General features: G+C 35.7%; 1 protein-coding gene across 2 annotated transcripts in view; it reads right to left on the minus strand.

The window, feature by feature from the left end:
• Positions 1–22,082, minus strand: part of QKI (QKI, KH domain containing, RNA binding) — a 144,887-nt gene that overhangs the window by 102,290 nt on the left and 20,515 nt on the right. For both annotated transcript variants that reach the window (XM_014950607.1, XM_014950608.1), the window contains exon 2: positions 12,960–13,102. In XM_014950607.1, the coding sequence (XP_014806093.1) occupies positions 12,960–13,102 (143 nt within the window). The remainder of the gene's footprint in view (positions 1–12,959; positions 13,103–22,082) is intronic.

The following is a 22,082-nucleotide window of genomic DNA, read 5'->3' on the forward strand; positions in this document are numbered from 1 at the left end:
AAAGGGGGCCATGGGGTGAGGAGGGAGAGAGGAAAAAAAAGGAAAGAGCAACACACTGAAGTATGCAATTTAATAATTTGGAGAAAAAAAGTTGTATTTTATAAGAGATCCTGAGTAAATTATCAAGTATTCAGATTAAATATTTGGCGTTTCATTCGAATGTTCATTTTTTTTAATAAAATGGTCATGATAGCTAGAAATTTATCTAAATAACCGTTACTTTTTAACACAGAAAATCTAATGTACCTTAGCAGTAAGCAAGCCTAGTTAACAGAATGCATTACAACTAGACAGAGAAGACAACATACAGTTTCCTTTGTTAGCTCTTTGAACCAGGTATCTGTCAGAACTTATTACCAAAATGTAGCCACAGGGATTCAGGATGTAGTGATTTGTACATATCCAAAAGTTAACTCACGACATAAAGATTAATGCCAAGACACTAACCATTTAGTTAAAAATTAAGTGATTACTAAGGAGTTTTACTATCCTAGGATTATATGAGGATTTTTTTCCCTTTTTCATTTTTCTGTAGCAAGATTACACCACCATCATATAATTTTGGCATTAGATAATGCAACCTTCAGACAGAAGGTAGAAAGCAACCTAAACAAACCAGAAGGCACATCTACTTTTTTTGTGTGTGTGAAAATAAACAATATATACCACTGCCTTAATTATCTTACATTGTATTGTCAGTCAGGAAACTTGAATGCACTGCAGAAATTCCACTGCTTAAGATGCTTTAAATAGAAGCAGCAGAAGTCAGATAAACGGACCACAAAGTCTGAGAGAATTAATTTAAGAACAACTCTTAAATTACTGACCTCTAATGCAAAAAGCAGAAGCACACAGCCTTTATAGTTTTACTGTACAGAATTAAATAATCACTTGGAAAAAAGCTAACATTATAAACAATCAGCGCTTGCATTAGGTAGAAGGAATAAGTTTAATTACCTACAATTTTGCTGACATCTATTCTGCTCTGTTTTGTACAATGTATCTCATAGGCAATATTTGCATTGACCTAAAGAACTTCTAAAATTCAAAATGGAGAACCACGAAGTGCTGCTGTGCTAATTCAAAAGGTAACCAGCATTTCATAAGCAGTATCACGTACCAAACACAAGAGAAGATTTTCAAATGGCTATATAGCTCCATAGCAATAAATCTCTACGCCGAGGTATATAAAAAAAATAAATCTGACTAAACACAATAAATCAAATTCCCTGAGGACAGAAGCTCAAATCTCTCTAATCTCTTTACTAAATGCCTGCAAATGGTATCTGGTGCATCATCATGCTATGTACAGTCCACCTGAACTTTCACATACCTATTTTAGTACTCCCTTGGGGCAAGATAAACACATACAAAAACAATAAATGAATGCAAGACCCTCTCAAATTGATAGAAACCCACTCTGATAGTACTATCGTAACAAGGAGAAGCAGCTCCTATCATGGGAAAAAACCAGCTCTTAACGTTAAGGCAAATCAGACTCATCTATCATTACTGTGGTCTTCTAAAAGCTGCCACTAAGCTCCTGGGCTACAGCTCCCTCCGAGAAACACCCCAACAAGCTGTAAGGAAGGGGGCATGCCAGCTCCCCCTAAGAGAAGGGCATATGGAATTCCTGATCTCTTCCCACCGTGTCAGATTCTGCCGCTGCACAAGGAGCCTGTTCACATTTAAGATCAAAAAAACGGCAAAGTCCTCTCCACTGAAGGCTTTTAGGCTGGAGTACAGTTTCAGTCTCTTTAGCCCACAGCTTCTTTAAGGGAAAGGCTGAGTCCATTCCTTCTCATCAGCTAAACCCAGCAGAGGACTGCCCCTAAGGTGCCCCACCAACACAAACACTTATTACAGACATGAAAAGGCTTGCTCATTACTAATTTACCTATTGAGGAGTCATAAATGAGGTTTTGCTTTTTACTTCTCTTCGGGTCAACTGACAGCTGTAATCAAGTTTGGTTTCAAGAACTAGACAAGTTCTTGAGAAGATACAGTAGAAACCTCAATCAACGAGAAGCAGCAAACAATATCAAGTAGGATTAATCTTCCAACAAAGGTACTCATTTCAAGCTTACATTCTAACAGCCTTTACTGCACATAAAGGAACTAGAGGTAGTTGTAAGTGAGGCTTTTAAGCAATTAAACACTGATTTTTCCAACCATTAACTTTCCTTCTGAAGACATATCAAATATAAGTTTACACTTAAATCATGATACTTTTCTGCCTCTCTAAAAAATGAGGGGATTAAGATATATAAAGTTTATACCACTTGAGAGCTTACAGAAATAAAACTTTTTTTTCTAAATCATGTATGAACTGCAAGATACTAAAACAAGTATCAAAATATTTCCAAAGAGTCCCATTAACGAGTGAGAAAACATCAAAAGAATGTTAACGCAAAATCATCTAACAAACTGCTTGAATCAAAAGAAAACAAGTTAATTTTAAAAATAACTTTATTTGGACAGCAAATGAAGTATTCGTGTGGTTTCGTACTGAACAAGCCATGGAAAACTGAAGCTTTAGACTAGTTTTATGAAACTATTGATATTAAGAATTTTATGTTACTAATAAAAGCACTCTTTCAAAGTTTGTCCTTCCAAACACTTTAACCTTCTCTGTCATTAGCGCTGACTGATAAGCCACCAGCTGTTTTTTTCTTCCTCGTGCTACAATGCATTCTCTTCCTTTTTAAGGCTAGTATACCCAAGCAACAAACAGCAGGACTTAAGCCAGCTGCTAGAATGTCACAAACATATATATTTAGCTCCCATCTCATTTATTGCCATCCCTCAGTGTCAGCCATTTAATGTCCCTTTTGCTCCAGTCTACTGACATTCCTCACTGAGCTGACAAGGCTGCGGGCGGGATCAGCAGCCAGGAGGTACAAGAACACACAGCGACAAAGAGAGACCTTATCAGTTATCACAGACAAAAGCCATGCCTTGTCAAACGTGCTCAAGGTGAAAAATATTTGGGGGCTTCTGTCCGTCCGTGTTCCCCCCCTCCCCATTTCTGATCTCATTTTCACTGCTTATAAACCGTGTAGCTGTTTATATAAATATTAACTTTAGATATTTAGTGAAACAGCGATTTGTTCTTTTAACGTGTTCAATTAGCATTATTCTGTCTTCACCTAATAGGACAAATCCTCCCATTTGTACTATATTAATTTGTATTATTTGCTTCACCTCTGCTTTCTCAATACTCTTCATACATACTAATATAAACCATGCATTAAAGTCACATTTGCTTTCCATTTAAGATTGTTTTAGACATTAACCTTTTTCCTCATGCCACAAGTTGAAAGAAATTCTTAAAAGGGTAGTTCCAATTCCATTTCAAGTAACTATAAAATAATAGCCCTCAAAATGAATTTTATGCTACATGTTCTGTTCATGTAAAAACACTAATCTAATTACTGTCATATTTTGGAAATAATTGGATTTTAAATTGCTTAGAATTATCAACATAAGTGAGAAAGCTGTAAAGATAGAGAAATTAACAATTTCATGGTTTTAAAATAGGAATCTCTGTTATCATTAGAGGCCCATTTGCAATGATTTAAAGGCCCACAGTACAGCTTGGTAGTTCTCTCCTTTAAGTGGTCATAAAAACCTTTAAACAGTAATTGAAAGATTGTTAACAGAAACTCTTTCAGGAAATCAGATCCCGTGAACAATCTAATAGTAGGCATGCTTAAGTGAGATAGTGAATAATCTGTTTCATCCTATTCACTAAGATGAGGTTTTCAGAACAGTGACAAGACATCAGTTTCAATAACACCAGGAGATGAGTAAAAATTATTCAATTCCATGCTCTACTTGGGAATTGTGACACATTTATCTGGAGAATTAACAAGTTGTGCTGTGTGTAAATCGGTCTCCAAAACCTAATTGTAGGTTCCAGCAGTGCCCTCTAAGCCTCACAGTTTACATCATTAAACTCATATTCCAGTAACAAAGGATCCTCAGGATATACAGTCCAACAACTAATTTCCATAATAATACCTTTTAATTAGATGTGACTACATGTGACATTACCCAGGGCACTTAAAGTTGGCAATTTTGCTGTAGAATACTTCCAATTCTGAATAATTAGAAGTGAGAAAGACATGTTTAAATTGGAGCACTACTGTAGATGGTGATACTGTTGTTACAAATACTTTGTAGAAATTGAAATACTTATGGGACACCAATCCCTTTTTAAAAATTATCAGAGAAATGCAGTCACTTTTCCTCCCCCAAAAAGGAAGAGCTGACCGAGCAGAAGCAGACTTTGAGTTTATACTTAAGTTTATGCAAAGAGAGGTGCTCAGCAACCACTTCATTTCATCTTGTTAGTTACTGGAACTTTAGACAAAGTTCTGCATCCCTGTCAGGTAATAGATTTTATGCTGAATTATTCAGCATTCTATAATTCTCAGTTCCAAAAATAAATTTGTTAGTCACCTTGAAAGGTGGGAGGAAACAAAAACATTACACACTTTCAAATAAGAAAACCTAAAGTTTTATTTTATCAATAGCAATTACTTGTTTTTTTCCTCCACAGTAGGACTCTCTTTGACAAGCAAAGTTTAAAAAAAAAAAAATTTTTTTTTTAAAAAAAGTAAAGCAACACACGAAGCATTAGAGCGAGAAAGATGCACAGTATTGTTTCACAGATAAAGGGTGGATAAAGGTAGGCATTACTAATAACAGGTGTGATGAAAGTTTCCACATTCAACCAAGATATTTGGGGAAAAAAATGCATTTTATAAGATTTCTGAAATGAGTAAAAAATTAAGATATTTAATCTTCCTAAACATGAACTTTTTCCATTCATGTGACTGATTTTAATTACCTAATTTAGCTAACTAAATTGTAAGTTATGACCACAAGCAATATTGGATGATTTTTGCTTTGCTCCTTTATTTTTACACACAACTGCAATCTGATTCATAGAAGCTTTAAAGTAGAAACAAACTCTGACTTACATGAATTCACGGGGGGTGAAATCATAATTCTTATCTAGTTTGAGACAAATCAACTTCTGAAATACTTATTTATGCCTTTAAATATATTAAAAAGGCCCCAAGTAATTCAACAATCAGAACTACAAGAAGTCAGGACTTAAACAGAGAATGATAACTCTTAGCCATAGGGGCTTTGTATATCACAATCAATTTCCATGTACGTAGTTTAGTTTGCACTGCATTAGATTCATTAGGAGTTGATTTACTAAACTAGGTCTAGAATTTCATGCCATGAAAATACCGTCACACGTCAGAGAAAGTAATTTTAAATTGTTTCATCAAAACAAAAGCAATCCCCCTCCCAAAACTTTAAAGCAAAAGCCAGTAGGTTATATAATTGGTAGTTTGCTATTCTCAAAACTCCAGGTGATGTGCTTCAATCAAGTGTAAAAGAAAAAAGACTAGTAACTTTCAATGTCTACTTCCTGTTATCCAATTATGTCTTCTAAAAGAAAAATCATAAATAGGTTTTTTAATGTTTAGTCTCAATTTAAAGTGAAAAATTGAACAATTCTATTCACCTTCGGAAAAGGCTGTTAAAAATGCGTTCATTCAATATACTGATTCTGGCAGCTTTAGACATAAGTCTGCAAAATTCAAGCCCAGAACTGCAGGATAAAGGTCAGAAATGCAGAAGATATTTCAAATTTTAGCCGTCTGAATATGTCCTTTAGTAGTTTAAGGTCTAATCCACCTTGTTTGCTTTAAATGACTTCTGCTGAAAGCTGTTACATTAGGAAACCTTAACTCTCTGCTCTATCTGCAAGAAGGTAATACATGAAAAGACAAATGAGGCAAAACTGAAAAGTGGCTTTGAAAAGCCCAACCTTTGAAAGCCCAACTAGTCGGGAGCATTTAAGGGTAGAAGTTGTACAACATATGTGCTACAGAGTTATGCATTATAGCCAGCACCAAGCACTACAGAGCAGCAGTATCACAGTCTAGCATTACAGTAATAATAGCACCTTTGCATATAAAATCATATTGAATCTATTATCCTAAACACTTGCAATCACAACACTACTAAAATAGCAGCAGATCACAACTCCTACATTCAGGCTTCATTTCTAACTAGCTTTTGCCTTCTACCCAGGGGCTTTTAAAATAAAGAGACAGGCAGACATTACCACATTCAACAGTTCTGTGATGACCACCACCACAGTCATTGCAACAAAAAAGGAACTACCCAATTTAACCAAAGGAAAAAAGGCATAAGAAAGTTACCATAAAGCTCCGAAATGCACTTCAGGTTCATGTGCCAATCTACCTGTCTGTAGTAACATATATCTCTATATCCTAAGTTATCTGGTCCTCAAGAATATGGTTTAATGATTTATTTATTTTTATTGCTTATTTCTTATTTATTTTTTTGTCAGAGTTAGGTTGATGGTTGGACTAGATGATCTTTATGGTTCCTTCCAACCTGGACGATTCTATGATTCTATGATCTTCCAGCCCAGTTCCAGATCTCTCTATTGTTCAGCTTGCTCATCAGCTGACACTCTAAAGAAACAGAAATCTTTCAGAAAGACTCACAAGCCCCTGTTTACAACTTTCCAGATCTCAAGGATAACATTTGCACTTATAGAAGAAAAAAAAATAATATGCAAAATACTACTTTGGCCAAAGTAATTTGAAAAAAAATCTAAAAAGATCAAAGTTGAAGAAATACTACTTCAGTATTTGTGTTGAGTGAGAGCAACTTTGCTTTACTTTTAATGCAAGTGACATTCACTTTAAAAACAAAAGTAATCAAACACAGCCAAATGAGCTCAAACTATAAAATTCAAACAATTCAGGTTGTACAGGGCTCTGGGCAACCTGATCTAGTTGAAGATGTCCCCGCTCCATTGCAGGGGAGGTTGGACTAGACCTTTAAAAGGTCCCTTCCAACCCAAATTATTCTATAAGAAAACTGAGTGCAGGTAAGGTGTAAAAAAGAACTGGCTGCTCATCAACCAGAATTATTTTTTCTAAAAATACTGTGTGTGTATGAAAGAAAAGCAGTGCACACAGTTTCAAAGAAGTGCAGCAATTTTCAAAAGGAATTAGTGCCTTGACAGAATTTAACTATTTCACACTGCTCTTAATAAGAAAAAGAAACATGTAAAAGCTTAGAATTGTGAATTAATATTATACCTAAGTAACTGAAACAACTGTGTCCAACTACTGTTCTTACCAGCTTTAAAAAATAGCAGAGATTAATTAAATAAATCAAGTCAATCCATACAACAACGCATGAATACCTATTAGCTACACAAACTCAGAATCTCCTACAAAGGTACCTACTGAGGTAGAATTTGTGCTCTATTCTAAATCAAAATTCAAAACTAAGGCAGGTAAACAACAGTTCCTAAGCAATGAAACAAAACATGGAAAAAGAAAGAAAATATTTACTCTTTCTGAAAGCTGGTATTTCTGTACAATCTTCCTCTCAAAAATAATCATGGAAAAAGACCAACTGACCAACATCAATGAGATGCAAATGCAGAGAACAAAAATCCTGTTCTTTTGAATTATGAATCAAATTCAAATCAGAAATGAATGCTATAATTGCAACATTACACTGAAGACTTTTCCTTGACAAGTGATACACACTTTAAAGCGTATTAATGAGTTAAGAACTTCAGAAACAGCAAAACTGAAAAACATCTTTAAAAACTAGTCTATGTTCTTGCTTAAAAGGTAATTTATTTTTTTTTAAAATTAATATGCACTCCCAAGGCTTGTGGAGTTGTAATAATAAATAACAGACCTTTTAGGATTGAGTACATGTAAACTGAGCCTATGATTTAGGAGAGATACGAGGAAAATATCAGTCTGATATTTTGACTGGTACTCAAACTACTTTTAATAGCTATTCAGGATGGGGCTGGTTGCCTTCTTATCCCAATGAAACACAAAGCAAGCATAACTACTGAAGACTTGCATTTCACTAATCTACCTATATGAAGTTACAGAACTAATGCTGTCCTCTGACAAGAAAGTACTGAATTACTTTTGCAAGGGCAACTCCATAAAAATCTGAACATACAAACAGTAATACCTAAACCACAGAGTTAGTAAAAAGCAAAAAATATCTAATATACCTGTCAAAGCCTTACTGACCACCAGATATTTGGTGGGGGGAGGGGAGCAGACAGGTAGAAAAGGAATGGTATTACAAAAGGAATTATCCATGGTATTACAACTGAAAAATTTCTGGGCAAAGTACAGCAGCTCAGTGTTATAGGTCTCCTTTGTCAACTAACCAGAGCAAAAAAACCCCACCTTCAAAAACCTCTTCATTCTCAAGAAAGGGTTTTTCTCTGTGTATTTCCTACCTCCTTAAAACATTGTACTTCTCAACTACAAACCCCATTCTTCAAAAGTAACTTGAGCTCTCTGAGGAATATGGAAGATCTGCTCTTGCTTCGAGTAGCTGGGTGCATCTACTAGGGATTCTGATGCTTAAACAGTAATTTCTAAATCCCCATATATGTTTAAAACACAGCTCTACCTTGCTCTATTAAGTATTGGTTTAGCCCTTACGGCTGTATTTCCATGTTTACTGCAGACCTCAATCCTAGCTAAAGTACACAGAATGTTAATTCACAAAAAACTACCAATAAGTTTAGCAGGTGTACCCAAGCGTACCTGATCTATTCACAACAGCAAGCAAAAATGTCATGCTGAAGCACTTCCTCCTCTCTGTATAAAACCCTTCTTTACTATGATAAACAAAAAACCAATAGCAATATTCCACAAATCTCTGTCCCCCACAACTGACCTTTTGTTATTTGTATTTGCACACAACTCTTTGGTACTTAGTCTTGCAAGAGCTACTACACAAACCAGAATTTCTGAGAGAAAACAGTTCAGCAAAAGGAAGCACAAACTGACACAACAGAGCTGTGGTACGTGATCAACTGAAACCATTCACCCAAGTATTTTTGTAGTCCACAAACTAAACAAATTTATGCACGTGAAATGCAGAATTCTAAAACAAAAGAGGGTATTAAGAAGACAGCTCTGATCAAATAAATCATCCACTGAAAGCCTAACTCTGCAGAGATAACTACAACTGAGAGACAAGCCATTAATGAAAGGCACCATGTGAACAAAAACAAACCTGATAGATGTTAACTACAAGGTGTTAACTTGGTCCTCAAAACATTCAGTTGGACACATACTTTGCAAACTCAAATTTTGTAATTACCTAAATTAACCATTTTTAGTAACACTAATTTACTCTAACTGAAATTACAGATACTGCATTCACAGAAAAACAACAGGCATCTACAAACTAACTGTTTAGACTAATTTTCAAGCCTATCTCTCTCTCTGTCAGCACTTGGCTTCCTTGCACACACACTCCTCTTCACCCATGGTGCACAAGAGGTGCCCAAATGCCTAGCACTAGCTGTTAATGTCAGACTAGAAGGCTCTTACCCTTAGGAGCTGGACCCATATATTGATTTACTCAATGCTCTAACAGTTAAATGGGGAAGAAATAACTCTCCCAAGGAAAAGATATGGACTGATGCTGAGCCTGCAAGATTACTGTCTGAAACTAAAGGAGAGTTTTTATCTCCAATATAGCCTAGACTTTCTTCCATCCTTTTGCCTCCGAGGACAAACATGCTCTGGAGATTTGGCAGGTGTATTTCTGAATAAAATTATGACAATGTATGCAATTTTTCAGTAAGGTGCTACGAAATAATAATAATAATTTAAAAAAAGCTATTGAATGTGAACCAGGGCTCAAAAGAAACTTATCTTTCAAAAGGTGAATCAGATGGTCAATATAGAATGATAGTTAAATAAAACACTAGGCAGAAAGGGTAAAAAAACTTCATACAAATATCAAGACACCTATCCATTTTATTAGCATCTAAACAAAGGGGACCTTTCTCAATGAATGCATTCCCTTACCATTTGCAACCAGAGTGCATAAATCCTCTCATAAACACATAAAGTTTGAACTCAAAATTAGCTTTTTTGCTCCCACTACTGCTACTAGAATGTTTTTCCAAATATCTCACTCAGTCTGGAAATCAGTACTCAAACTATTTCAGTTCTTTCATATACATTTGTACTTTTATCAGTAGTTAACCTTCTGCCAAATCCTCCTTCAGCCCTGCTGGTACTCTGTAGCCCAAGTTTATTCACAGAGACCCATTATATTCATTATATTCTCTCTTTCCCTCCTGTTGCAAGGGTAAACAAGGCCAGCTCTTTTAGCCTCCTTCCCTGTTTACCACTAGGGAATGAAGAGCTTAAGTAAAAGAATCAGAACAATAAATAAAGAGGATGTTATCATTTTCCTAATCCATATTAGGGATGCTATTAAACTCTGATATTACCAAATTGAAAAAGGATTTAAACGTTTTGTCAGTAAGTTCCCCATAGTAAAATGAATCCCTGTGTTCATCATTCTGTTGTACTAATTAAACAGTTTTAACTAAAATGGTCAGAAAGTACGCACAAGCTGTTTATCACTGCTGGCCTTTGAGCTTCAGTATACTCAAAGGACATGCTACTTTAGATGCGATAATTACTGAGTTCTTACATTTTTACTGAAGAGGCACAGAAGAGTTCCAACAGAGAATTTAGCATTAATCAGAGCTAACAGGGTACTTATTAATAATAAAGCCATGATTATAATAGCAAAACATTTATTCAGTCCAACATTTGTAGGTACTAATTCCAAAAACTGTTTAAATTGATATCAGACAGAAAGTTTAGTCTCAGCTCTTTAGGGAAATTCAAGAAAATTAATCATTTATCTGAAGCATAAGAAATGCTAAAGACTATTAACTATTCACCCACAAACAATAGCATATCCTCCATTCTTCTGCCTCCTACAAGCTCAATAATTTTCCTGACATCTTTTCTTCTTATTTTTTTAAACTCCGATAAAAGATATTTCTCCATGAATTGGAAATGCCTTCAAACTGTAACAGCAAAGACTTAAATGAGCATACAGAGATTTAACTACACAGAGAACACATTTTTAACTGAAGGGCAAATTATGGACAACTAATGGAATTTAATCTTCTGGGTGCCTTCTGCACAATTTCTCAAGTTTCAGGAGCATGTAGCTCAGAAAAGCTAAGTAGCTCAAATCTCATTTTAAAGACTAAAACATCTATAAAAATCTGGCACCTTCCAAAGGTGCAAGAAGAAAATAACACACACAAATATACAGAATTGCATTACTGTAGCTTCCAATAGAAAAACAATGAGCCAGAAAGCGGATGACCCCAACAGTTAATACACCAAGTGGGCCTATAGTACTATTCAGTATTCACTACAGTCAACTAAACTATATGCTTAAAATTACACACCAAAAATATTTACCAGAATAAGTTTATTAGAACATCATAAAAATTTGTTGATTTTTTTTCCATAACTAAAAACAGCACTAGATCTATATCAGAAAACAATTTCTGGTCACCCTTCTCTGAATAATCCCTAAGTAGAAAGGCAGGAGCACGTAAAGAACTCTGTCCTTGGCTCCCCAGTGAGGCTTGAACCCTCTGTACCACCAGTGGTAGAGTCGTAGATTTTCCAGCAAACAGCACACATCTCAAAAGAACCAACTACTTTTTTATTCCAGGTCACATGCATACAAATCACAAGTCTCTCCAACTTCTGAATTTGTAAGAGTTTATTAAAATAAATTAGTGACCACTTCAAGGGCATTCTTCTGAAGGCACACTGAGAGCTAGCAGTAGCTAGAGAAGTTGTACACTCAAAGTAACAGAAATGTATATAGACATATAAATATATGCATATGATTTAATTTGAAAGAAAAACAGAAGGGAAGAGGACAAAAATTCCTTACTGCCAATGCAAATTCTTTGAACATTTTTCCCAGTACAGGCATTTTAACCCAAAAGCAAGAAAACAACTTTGTGAAAACTGAAAAGGGAGAAAAGAAATTTGCCTAAATATTCTGAATAATGACCTCCACCTAATTTTCTTAATGGGGTATGGCACAATGAGGTTTTATTTAGAGGCCTGTAAGTTCTAAGCAGCATTAAAATAATAAAGCTCAATTTAGAGAGCTTAACCTAACTAATTTAAGAAAAGTCACAGAAATACATGAGTGTTACTTCCACTTTTTGCTGTTCTGTACTTTCTTCCACTTCATACCACTTCAATGTGCAAATGTCTCACTTGGACTCTGCACTCTTCCACTGCAACAGGACCTCTAAATTCTGTTAGGGAGAAATAACACAATTTCTTTTTCTGTCAGTGACCAACAGAAATGGTTGGGGTAGATTTTGACAGGACTATTTTTCCACAAGTTGTTTTAAGAAACCATTCAGACCACAGTAGTTCTAAATAGTTTTTCCAGCTAAATGAAACCATTCTCCCTTGAAAAAGCAGGTGTACAATAGCACAGAACATAACATTGGCAAGCAAGCAAGGAGCTTTGCTTAGGGCCAGGGGGTGGGGTGGTGGGGAACAAAACACACCACCCCAAGATAAAGACATTTCTGTATGCAACAGAACTGGTTACACAGGTATAGACAAACAGTAAATCAAGAAAAGTACAGTCTCCAAAAAATCTCTGAAGGGTCTCTAATGGTTCTGTAGCTGGCTTTCAGAGACATACTAAGAGGAAAAAGCACTGTCCGAGGAACTGCTTTCCTCATGAAACTCGCTACACAGTGTCTCAAGACTGACAGTACTGCATGAACAAGGTAATTCAGAGTTTAGATCAACAGCTTTAAAATCCATACTAGTTTCGTATTTAACACAACCTCTTCCACTCACACTCACTACAAATCAAGCCACCAAATGGAACATACACTACTTCCCTAAGACGTATCTTGTCAAAAGCAATTCAGTGTGATCCAAGGGTAGCATCACATGAAATTTACATTTAAAGACGACCACAAGGATCAAAAAATAATTTAGGGACTAAAAAGATATACTTACATCTGGATATTCTTTTACAGGCACATATAGTTTCTCTTGTAACTGTACAATAGGTCCCACAGCATCTGGTAATTCTGCACTTCTCTTCTCCGTACTACCATTTAATGTGTCGTTATACATGTCTTTCCGTACTCTGCTAATTTCTGTGGGGGGAAAAACGTATATTAGGTATTAAACACAGTTTAATATAGATTATAATCTAGCATGACAGTCTTTTCTTTCTAATCTTTCCCAAATCTTAATGCCATTTTCTTCCTCTCTTCATGAGCATCATGGTAACTTGAAAGAAAAATCTACTCTGGCTTTGTTCAGGTTTTTGTCTTTGTGGGTTATTTTTGTGGTTAGGTTTGTTGTTGTTGTTGTTTTTTAAATTGCAGCACCCATCTAAAATGCTTTTTTTTAACGTCTGTAAATTTGCTGCCTACTCATCCTGTTTATGGAATTCAGCTATTAAAGTTAAAATAATGTGCAGCTCCTCAGAACACTTACAAGATTGATCACAACATTTAAAAGTTGTATAAAACCATTATCTTAGGTATTTTTAATAATAAAGTATCTAGAAAGCAAAAAAAAAATCTAAAAATCCGTACCTAACATAAAAAAAATACAAAAATGCATCTATACATTTACTAGTGATGAAATTAACTACAGCATTTGGAAATTAAATGGTGCAACCTTTCAGCAGTGAGAAATCTCACAACTCAAGGGTGCAGTTACTGAACACACAGCGTGACAACGAACTAGTAAACATTGTTCTACTGATTACCCCCAGTGAGATAACGAAAAAATGAAGATAAGTATGGTATTGGAGACCTGGGTAACCTTTATATACACCCAAAACCCCTACTACTTCATTGTAAAGTCCTGAAAAACTCCTTGACAGCACCAGAGAATGTCCAAGTGGACTTATAAGTACTGTTTCTACCAATTAAACTTGCATTACCCACACGTTGAGGTGTTTACTTGCAAGACGTAGTTGAGTAGTTATAAATAAGGTGGTTAAAAATAGAAAATTTTATTCAAATCCAGTTTAGTTTCAATTAACTGTAACAATCTGATAATGGACACAAAGCTTTCTCCTACTTAACAAAAAAAAACAAACACCCACATCTAACATATTTACCAAGAGCTTGCATTTCAATTTTAGAACTGTTAAACTGGTATTTAAGTTACTGCTATAAGAATACACACCACACCACCACCCCCATTTCACAACTTACAGAATCCCAAGTAGTATAAAATATTCTCAATGGGTTTATTCCAATATCACTAAAGAATTACTTAAAATGAATGTATTAACCAAGTTCCAAACTGAAAACTAACATTTAAACAGGCATTGTTCCCAAAGCATTAAGACTTACAACAGTGCAGGTTGTAAAGCAAAAACAGACTTCAGTAATTCCTGTCATTTGCTTAGAATTGTTACAACTGCTTTCAAAATCTTCAGAATTAAAATGAAACTGAAAACAGAAATTTTATGTTTTCATCTGACCACAGGAAGCCACAAAAACAAGAAGTCACTTGAAACTCTAGCAGCAGACAAGAGATGAATTTAACCTCTGTTTCATAATCAATTTCTCCTCTGGCAAAATGATTTATAGCTGAGATTTCACCACTTGAAAAGCTAGGGAGTAGAGGAAGAGTATCAGAAACGACAAAATCTCTGCAACAGAGAAGACCTAATTTTCAACCAAGTTAGTCTGAATTAATTCTAACAAACTTAATCTGCATATTCAAGGACAAGTGTTTTCTCCACTGGAAACCGACATACTCAGTTGTGTATACTATATAATGATTTGGTAGTTAACACCTGTTTAGAATGGAGAACACAAATTTCGTCATCATATAATCATAGCTCAAGGAAAAAATCCACAGCTGCTGCTACACTGACAATTTTGGCAACAAGCACAAAATCCTCAGAACTACAAGCAGTATTTATACTGGCTTCAGTATATAAAGAAATTCTTTAGCACATCTCTTTGAACAAATATTATTATCTTTTGGCAGACGTTGTTTCCTTTTCATTCTCTTCAGATTTTCCATTAACTTACACTACACTGAAACAAGCTAGGCAGTCTGCCGAAGTACTGAAGCGTAAGTAGCAACACGGTCATTTTTATTTATATTTGGCAGCTACAGAGTAGTTGCACTGAAAATTTCATTTTAAATTGTATCTTTCATGTAGAATATAATCACTAACATTAGATTTCCCAGTGTTCACAGGAGGGAAAGAACGCTTATTTTAATCTTTCCCTTGCAAATACTTGCATGTCACATTCGTGACACTGTAGAGCAAAATGTTTAGAACACGGATAGATAGTATGATAAGCTGACTTGAGGACTACCACTGAATTCTGGCTTGTGTGAAACCTAAGCCACCTATCACACCACAAACATTCTATAGAATGAAGACAACCTACCAACTCAGGATTTTCTACTCCACTACAGGATTAGACACCTGAAATTTACTTTTCCTTGAATATGTAGGTTATCTTCTCCGTACATCTGAGCCACTGGTAACGCCAACAAACATCAGGACGAGTCAGATACATCAACTCAGCATTATCATCGGTTTCTCGAGTGCTTTTGTTTCTTCTACTTCTTGGCATTTGATCTTCTCTCTTACCTTAGATACTTTCCCTAAAATCTCAGAAACAGCACTCAGAAACAACAGGTGAAATAAGACGTGTGTATTCCCAATTTTTCTTTAATTTTTGATCAGGTCTCCAAACTCCCTTTCTGTATAGTACACTATCTAAGAGCCTCTCTTTTCTGTTCTGCTGTATTTGGCCTAACTTAAGGACTACTGCTTAAAATATAAAATAATCAGATCAAATCTCCAATTCACCAATTGTCTCTCACTTCTAACTCCGGATAGAACACAAACTATCTGCCTTCCCAACTTGGTAGCCCAGCCAACCACAAGCATTCTCCCAGATAAATAACTTCAAGACCTGCGTATCTGGTTAGTATGCATCCTGGGTTTTCCCAGATTCTGCTGAATCTTTTTGCACAACTGCAAGATCTTTTTTATTCTTTTATCACGAACAGCAGTTTTGTCAGATACCCGCCTCTTGTTTAATCACACCTCGTGTCTCAGCAACAGTCCGTACAAAAGTATGAATTTTGATGACATCTTTTCCTTTACCATCTCCATTAAACCAAATATAACTTCTAGTCTCTTGAGTATCTTGCAACTTTGCCACTCACTTCAAGCAGTTACACATATGTATAGAACTGTTACTGTATTTCCAGCACTTCCCTGAAGAGTTTGTCAGAAGTGCAGTAAGATTCCAGAAAGCCTCACTAGCAGCATGTTAGAAAAGCTAAAAGCTCTACTTTCCTTTCACCCTGAGCAAGCATTCATTTTATTCTGTTCTGAAATACTTAACACCACTTAAAAATCTGAGGAGTAGTACAAAAGTAGGAAGGTCACACCCTCAAAGCACGCTTTTTAATTTTTTTCCATTGAATCCACATATCATTAAAAATAAGAGGAACCCAAATCTCACATTTCTTACACACTACCAAGCAGATGTTTTGTCTTTCCTTCCCAAAAGCTTCTTTGGCATGTTCCTCATGAAATTACACTTCCCAAGTTCATTTGCAAGGCTTTAGCTCCTCCACATTTACACATCTTTACAAATTCTTCCACCATTATCTCTCACAGGAAGACAACTGATCTAAAAGAAAGGAAAGCTTTACTTTCTAAGTGAACATCTAACTACAGTTCTAACTACTTTACCTCTATCTCAACACCACAGTGGTAATTATATTCTATAACACTCTAGGGATTTATAAGAGAGTTAAGTAAGGAGAGATACTTAATTATAATAGTAGATAAAGCTAAAAAAAGCATACAGCAGCTTCACCATACCTCTAAAACCTGTGAGCTCTGCAAATGTAGTAATAGGCCCCTCTTTGAAAAGAAGAGTAAGTACCCATCTCTACTATAGGTAGAAGCAGAAACTCCTATGAAGAATTTAAAAAGACATATTATTCACCTTTAACAACACTCTGGTCTGCCACGTTTTAAGTATAGCAGTAAATGACAAATTTGTCTTGCTCACAGCAGGGCGGTGGAGGAATAAATTCAAAGAAAGTCAAACTGACTTCAGTATCATTATCATGTTCCACCTTAATATGGCATGACAGTGTCACCTATGGTCACAATGATATGCATTCGAGTCCAGGAGAACATTTTTCTTCCTCTGTCCCTGAAAACTATGCAAGTAATGCAATCTTTTGTTTCCTTCATCTACAGATAGTGTTTTTCAATCTCTCTAACATGTTTCTAAGATATGATCTGAAGCAGGACACACTGTTTATACTGACTACATTTGCTCACAGAGACGTACTTTTTCATGACACTTAAAAGTATTCTTCCTTCTTGAGCACGTGAAGGACTGTGTTCAGATGAATATTTGTGATCACATTAAAAGCCACTGAGAAGTTACTGCTTTTCAGCTGTCAATTATCACTTCCTTAAAGGAATGAAGACTCAGTAAGCATTTAAGACCGTGATCCTAACGTAAAAGGGGTTTCCATAAACCACCCCGCAAGAATATTTAAAGTAGGAAATCACTGAGAAAGTTCAAATTCTTCCTCTCCCATCACTTTCAGAGTTGGAAACCACACTCATCCCCAGTGCCCACAGCTTTAGAATTTCTCATCATGAAGACTTCTTCTAAATTATTTACCATTTCTTTTGAAAGAAGAGCAGACTCAGACACTTTTAAAACTAATGCATTCCTCACTGCTGTTTAAACTAGAACCAAGAATTTGAAGAACCAAAACAAATGTTCTGATGTTAACAATTTGCTCTAATTTAGCTACAACTGTTAAATAAACAGAGTTAAAATGATGCCCCTCTCAGTCTATGTTCCTTCCCTAAGTCTAATACAACGTTAAGCCACTAATGCCCACAGAATTTATTTCTTTAAACTGAGCAAATAAGAAGTGTTTATCTGTCACAGAAGAGACACTTGATTTTTACAATACGCAGCAAATTGTGGCTACTGGTTTGTTCCACCCCCATCAGCAAGAGATTCAGGATGTATCAAAACACTAACCATGCTATAACCCCAGCCAGCATGCTTTCTTAAGGAAGCAAAGCACCACACTCAAAGATTCTCAATCACAAGCTAGTTTCCATATGGGGAAAAAAAAAAGTTACAAGCAAATTTTTGAAGTTCAACTTTTAAGAGGTATGGTGAGAAAAACAGTTATATTCACATAGCTAAAAATCTACACAGTACTTGGATCTCACTGATGCATAGAACATTCCGTTTCAGTTTTCTACTTTCTCACAGAAATCAAGTTATGCCCAAAATATCAATGACACCAGATTTTTTACATACAGCATAACTTTATGTATTTTGACAGGAAAAGATAATTCTTACAATAAATTTGTTGGTTTGGTTTGTCTGGGGTTTTGTTGTTTGTTTGTTTTTAAACAGACTACAGAACTAAAGCCAAACATAAATTATGCCTTCAATATTTCCACAACAATTTTTTGTGAAAAGTGAAAAATTCTTATGGCTGTCAGAGACAACTGTAGTTAAGTCCACTCAAATATACAAGATCAGAATGCATTGAGCTGAGGTGGCAAGCACAAAGAACAACTGACTGAAGCCCGTTCTCATTCTTTACTAAGAAGTTTAATCATTTTTTTAAACATGAAATGCAACAAAACACATGCAAAAAGTTAATATCTTTATAAAATACTTTTACCACACACAACTGCTGCTAGATCATCAATTTCAGAGGTACTTTTAAGGAAAACACATTTTTCCCAATTCTTTTGCAATCAGATGGGTCCCCAAGCTAGTAAACAAACAGATTTGGTTTGTTTCCTAGTTAACATACAGATGACATACAATTACCACTTTGGAGGATCCAAACCGAGTGAATATGGATCCAGGGCTTATCCAGGCAGACAATCCATTCCATGTTCATTAAAGCATAAAATCATAGAATTGTTCAGGTTGGAAAGGACCTTAAGGACCATGAAGTTCCAACCTCCCTGCCATGGGCAAGGACACCTCCCACTAGACCAGGCTGCTTAAAGCCCCATCCAACCTGCATTACCCTTCAATTAGACAGCTGCAACTAGGTACCAGCTAGTTTCATATAAATGCACAGTGTTTTCTTCAAATAGCATCCAATAATACTTTAAATAAAACACCTAAAAAATGTAACTAAGAATAGAGAGAAAAAAGCAGGAAAAGCTTGTAACTATTATGTTCTGCTCTTGTTGAAAAAAAATCTCTAAAGACAGGTGGATTATAACTGCTCCTGAAAGCATTCTGAAGGCTAATACAGAGCACGTGCTCAGGGCCATGTGCTGGTGTTCACCCCTGCCCCAAAAGAACCTTGTTGACATAGAATGTACCAAATTTAAATACAACCTTTATTATATAAAATTGAAACAAGAGCCAAAACAACATGTCATTGCCCCATTTATGCACAGAATTGATCAGCACTTCCTCTAAGAAGAAATGAAAAAGAAGTTCTAGACACCATCAATGAGAATATGGTGTACAAGTCATGCAGCAGTGTCACCCCCTCAAAAAAAAAAGTGTTTGCATTTCAAATTTCAATTTATCTTTTAATGCCTTCGAAAAAACTCTAGTTTCTTCTCCTTTGTTGCTCTCAGCCCAATCTAGCAGTACACTTTTGATGATTAAACTGTCAGTCCAATGATAAGTGGGCAGCACTTTCAGCAATTTGTCAGCACACTCAGTATCAAAATTCAGTCATTTCTTTTTGCAGGAAGAGCCTACAAAACTCCTTCTGTTGTGGGCAGTTGTAAGGTTTGCATCAAACTGACTTCAAAATCAAATAGAGCACACTCATCTGTTCCCTTTGTATAAATGTCAACAGAAAGCTTTTAAGTGCTTTATTATTGGTGGAACATTGCAACTCATGTGTTTTCTAATCTAGCAGCTTTAGTATGCTTACTTGGCAAAGAAATAGTTGTTTTTATTCATCACAATTTTAACAGTCTTGACTGTTAACACCAGTGCTGTTTGCTACTATTGCTGATGCAGCAGGAATAGCAACGCTAGCAAAAAACAAAGTCATTTTTAATATTGTGCCACATGGACCCGTACCCCGCATGCATCATCAGCATACAGACTAAAACATTGGCAAGCACTTACTCTACCCACCCCCTGCTATTAATCAGTGAAATGTCTGAGCATCAGGCAAACGAGATTCCTACCATCTTTCCTTCAGAAACCAATACAGAGTAAAAAAAAAAATTTAGACAAACATGATCAAGCAGCAAAGCTGATAAAACAGACAGTCCATTTCTGACACATTTTCATACATCACTAGTTTTGGTTTAGAGCATGACATTGAACTCTGACATAATTAACAGTCATGCATTTGTTTCCACTCAAACTTGCATTTACGTTATTTAATAGAACTGTATGTCAGAACAGCCAGAACGTGTCTGATCAAAAGTTCATCAACCCCGCACCACATCTGATAATGGCAATCTGCATTTACTTAAGAAAATAATATAAAAAAATACTAAATACAATCTCCTCATCTTCTTGGTTAACTCAAAAAGCTGTACATCTGAGATGAAGTCTCACATCTCCTCATATCCCAGTACTATGCTCCAAAAAACATAAAAATCTTTGACCAAAAAAAAAAAATCAATTTAGAAGTTCCTAAAAGGATAGTTGAATGAGCCTTTCAGCAGTCTACCTGGTATCTTCAACTAATATCTAACAACTGAATACACTATCCATCCAGATCCAAATGAGTAACTTTGTAAAACTGAAAGCTTCTTGAGGCGAGCATCTAGCTGATAGAAAACAGTACAACTAAACTTTTAAAAGTCAAGGATAATTAAACGCTTTAGAAGTCAACATTAAAAATCAGGAAAATAAATCCAGAATATTCACCTCTTTGTTAAGCCTCAGAATTTGATCAAATTTACACAGTAACCCAGTTAGAGTAAATCATAGAATGGTTAGAGTGGGAAGGAAACTTAAAGATCATCGAGTTCCTACCCCCCTGCCCTGGGTAGGGACACCTCCCACTAGACCTGGTTGCTCAAAGCCCCATCCAACCTGGCCTTGAACACTTCCAGGGATGGGGCATCCACAGCTTCTCTGGGCAACCTGTTCCAGTATACTGTTCTGCTTGTTACAAAATTTCCTTACAACATGGGTTAGATTACCAGTGTCAAACTCTTCCAATCGTTTTCCACTAGTAAAGTCCATCAGCACGGCACAACTGCTGAAGCAGATTTGGTAGCTCACATTCACAAGGGCTTAATAGTTACACTTAAAAAAATTTTTATCTCTAGCTCTCTTTAGCAGCAAGTTGCCTCCAAATACTTAGTTAAAAGTAGCACAGTTACGTCTACTTCAAGCTGCTAAATTTATCTGAGGTTTTTGTTTGGTTGGTTTTTCCATAGCCCCTAGCATGAATCAAATGATTGGCAGCTAACAATAATAGACGACATGAATATCTTTGAGGTGGGAGAATCAGCAGTAATACAATTTTGCACAAACTACTAATCATGATTGGAAAGATCAAAGAAATGAGCCATTCATTCTATCTCCTACCTCAATTTACTGTCTTTTTGAAATTGCTCATTGTGAACAACACTGCTTGACTGGTCAGCGATGGACCTTCTCTATCCAGGCACTATTCCACACTCCCTCCACTTAAATCCATTCATTCACAAGAGTCAGTTGCTGTCCAATTTCTACAGATATCTTCAGCATATGAAATAAATTGTATTTATGTTGAATAACTATGAAGTCAGGTAATGGGAAGCTCTCCAGTTAAAGCCAGAAGGCTATTCTCTCAAGAAGTATAACGAGTACTTCAGAAAACAATAGCCTAATTCACATCAGAATCTCCTCAGTATCAGCAAAGCAATCACACGTCTTAGGCACTCCTAGCACATACTAATGGGATAGCATAAAAGTAAAAGGGCAAGATTTCATTTTACAACCTTTAAAATGAAACAAAGTAATTTAAATAAATTCCTGGTTGAGAACCTCCAAATAATCAGTTTTGAAGTTTAGTGGAGAATTAAAGTTCTGATTAAGTTATCCAAGTTTCAGCTTTGTTTATTCTTGGAACTGAGAGGAA

This window comes from Calidris pugnax, unplaced genomic scaffold (assembly GCF_001431845.1).
Source record: "Calidris pugnax isolate Ruff unplaced genomic scaffold, ASM143184v1 scaffold24, whole genome shotgun sequence".
Taxonomy (NCBI): domain Eukaryota; kingdom Metazoa; phylum Chordata; class Aves; order Charadriiformes; family Scolopacidae; genus Calidris; species Calidris pugnax.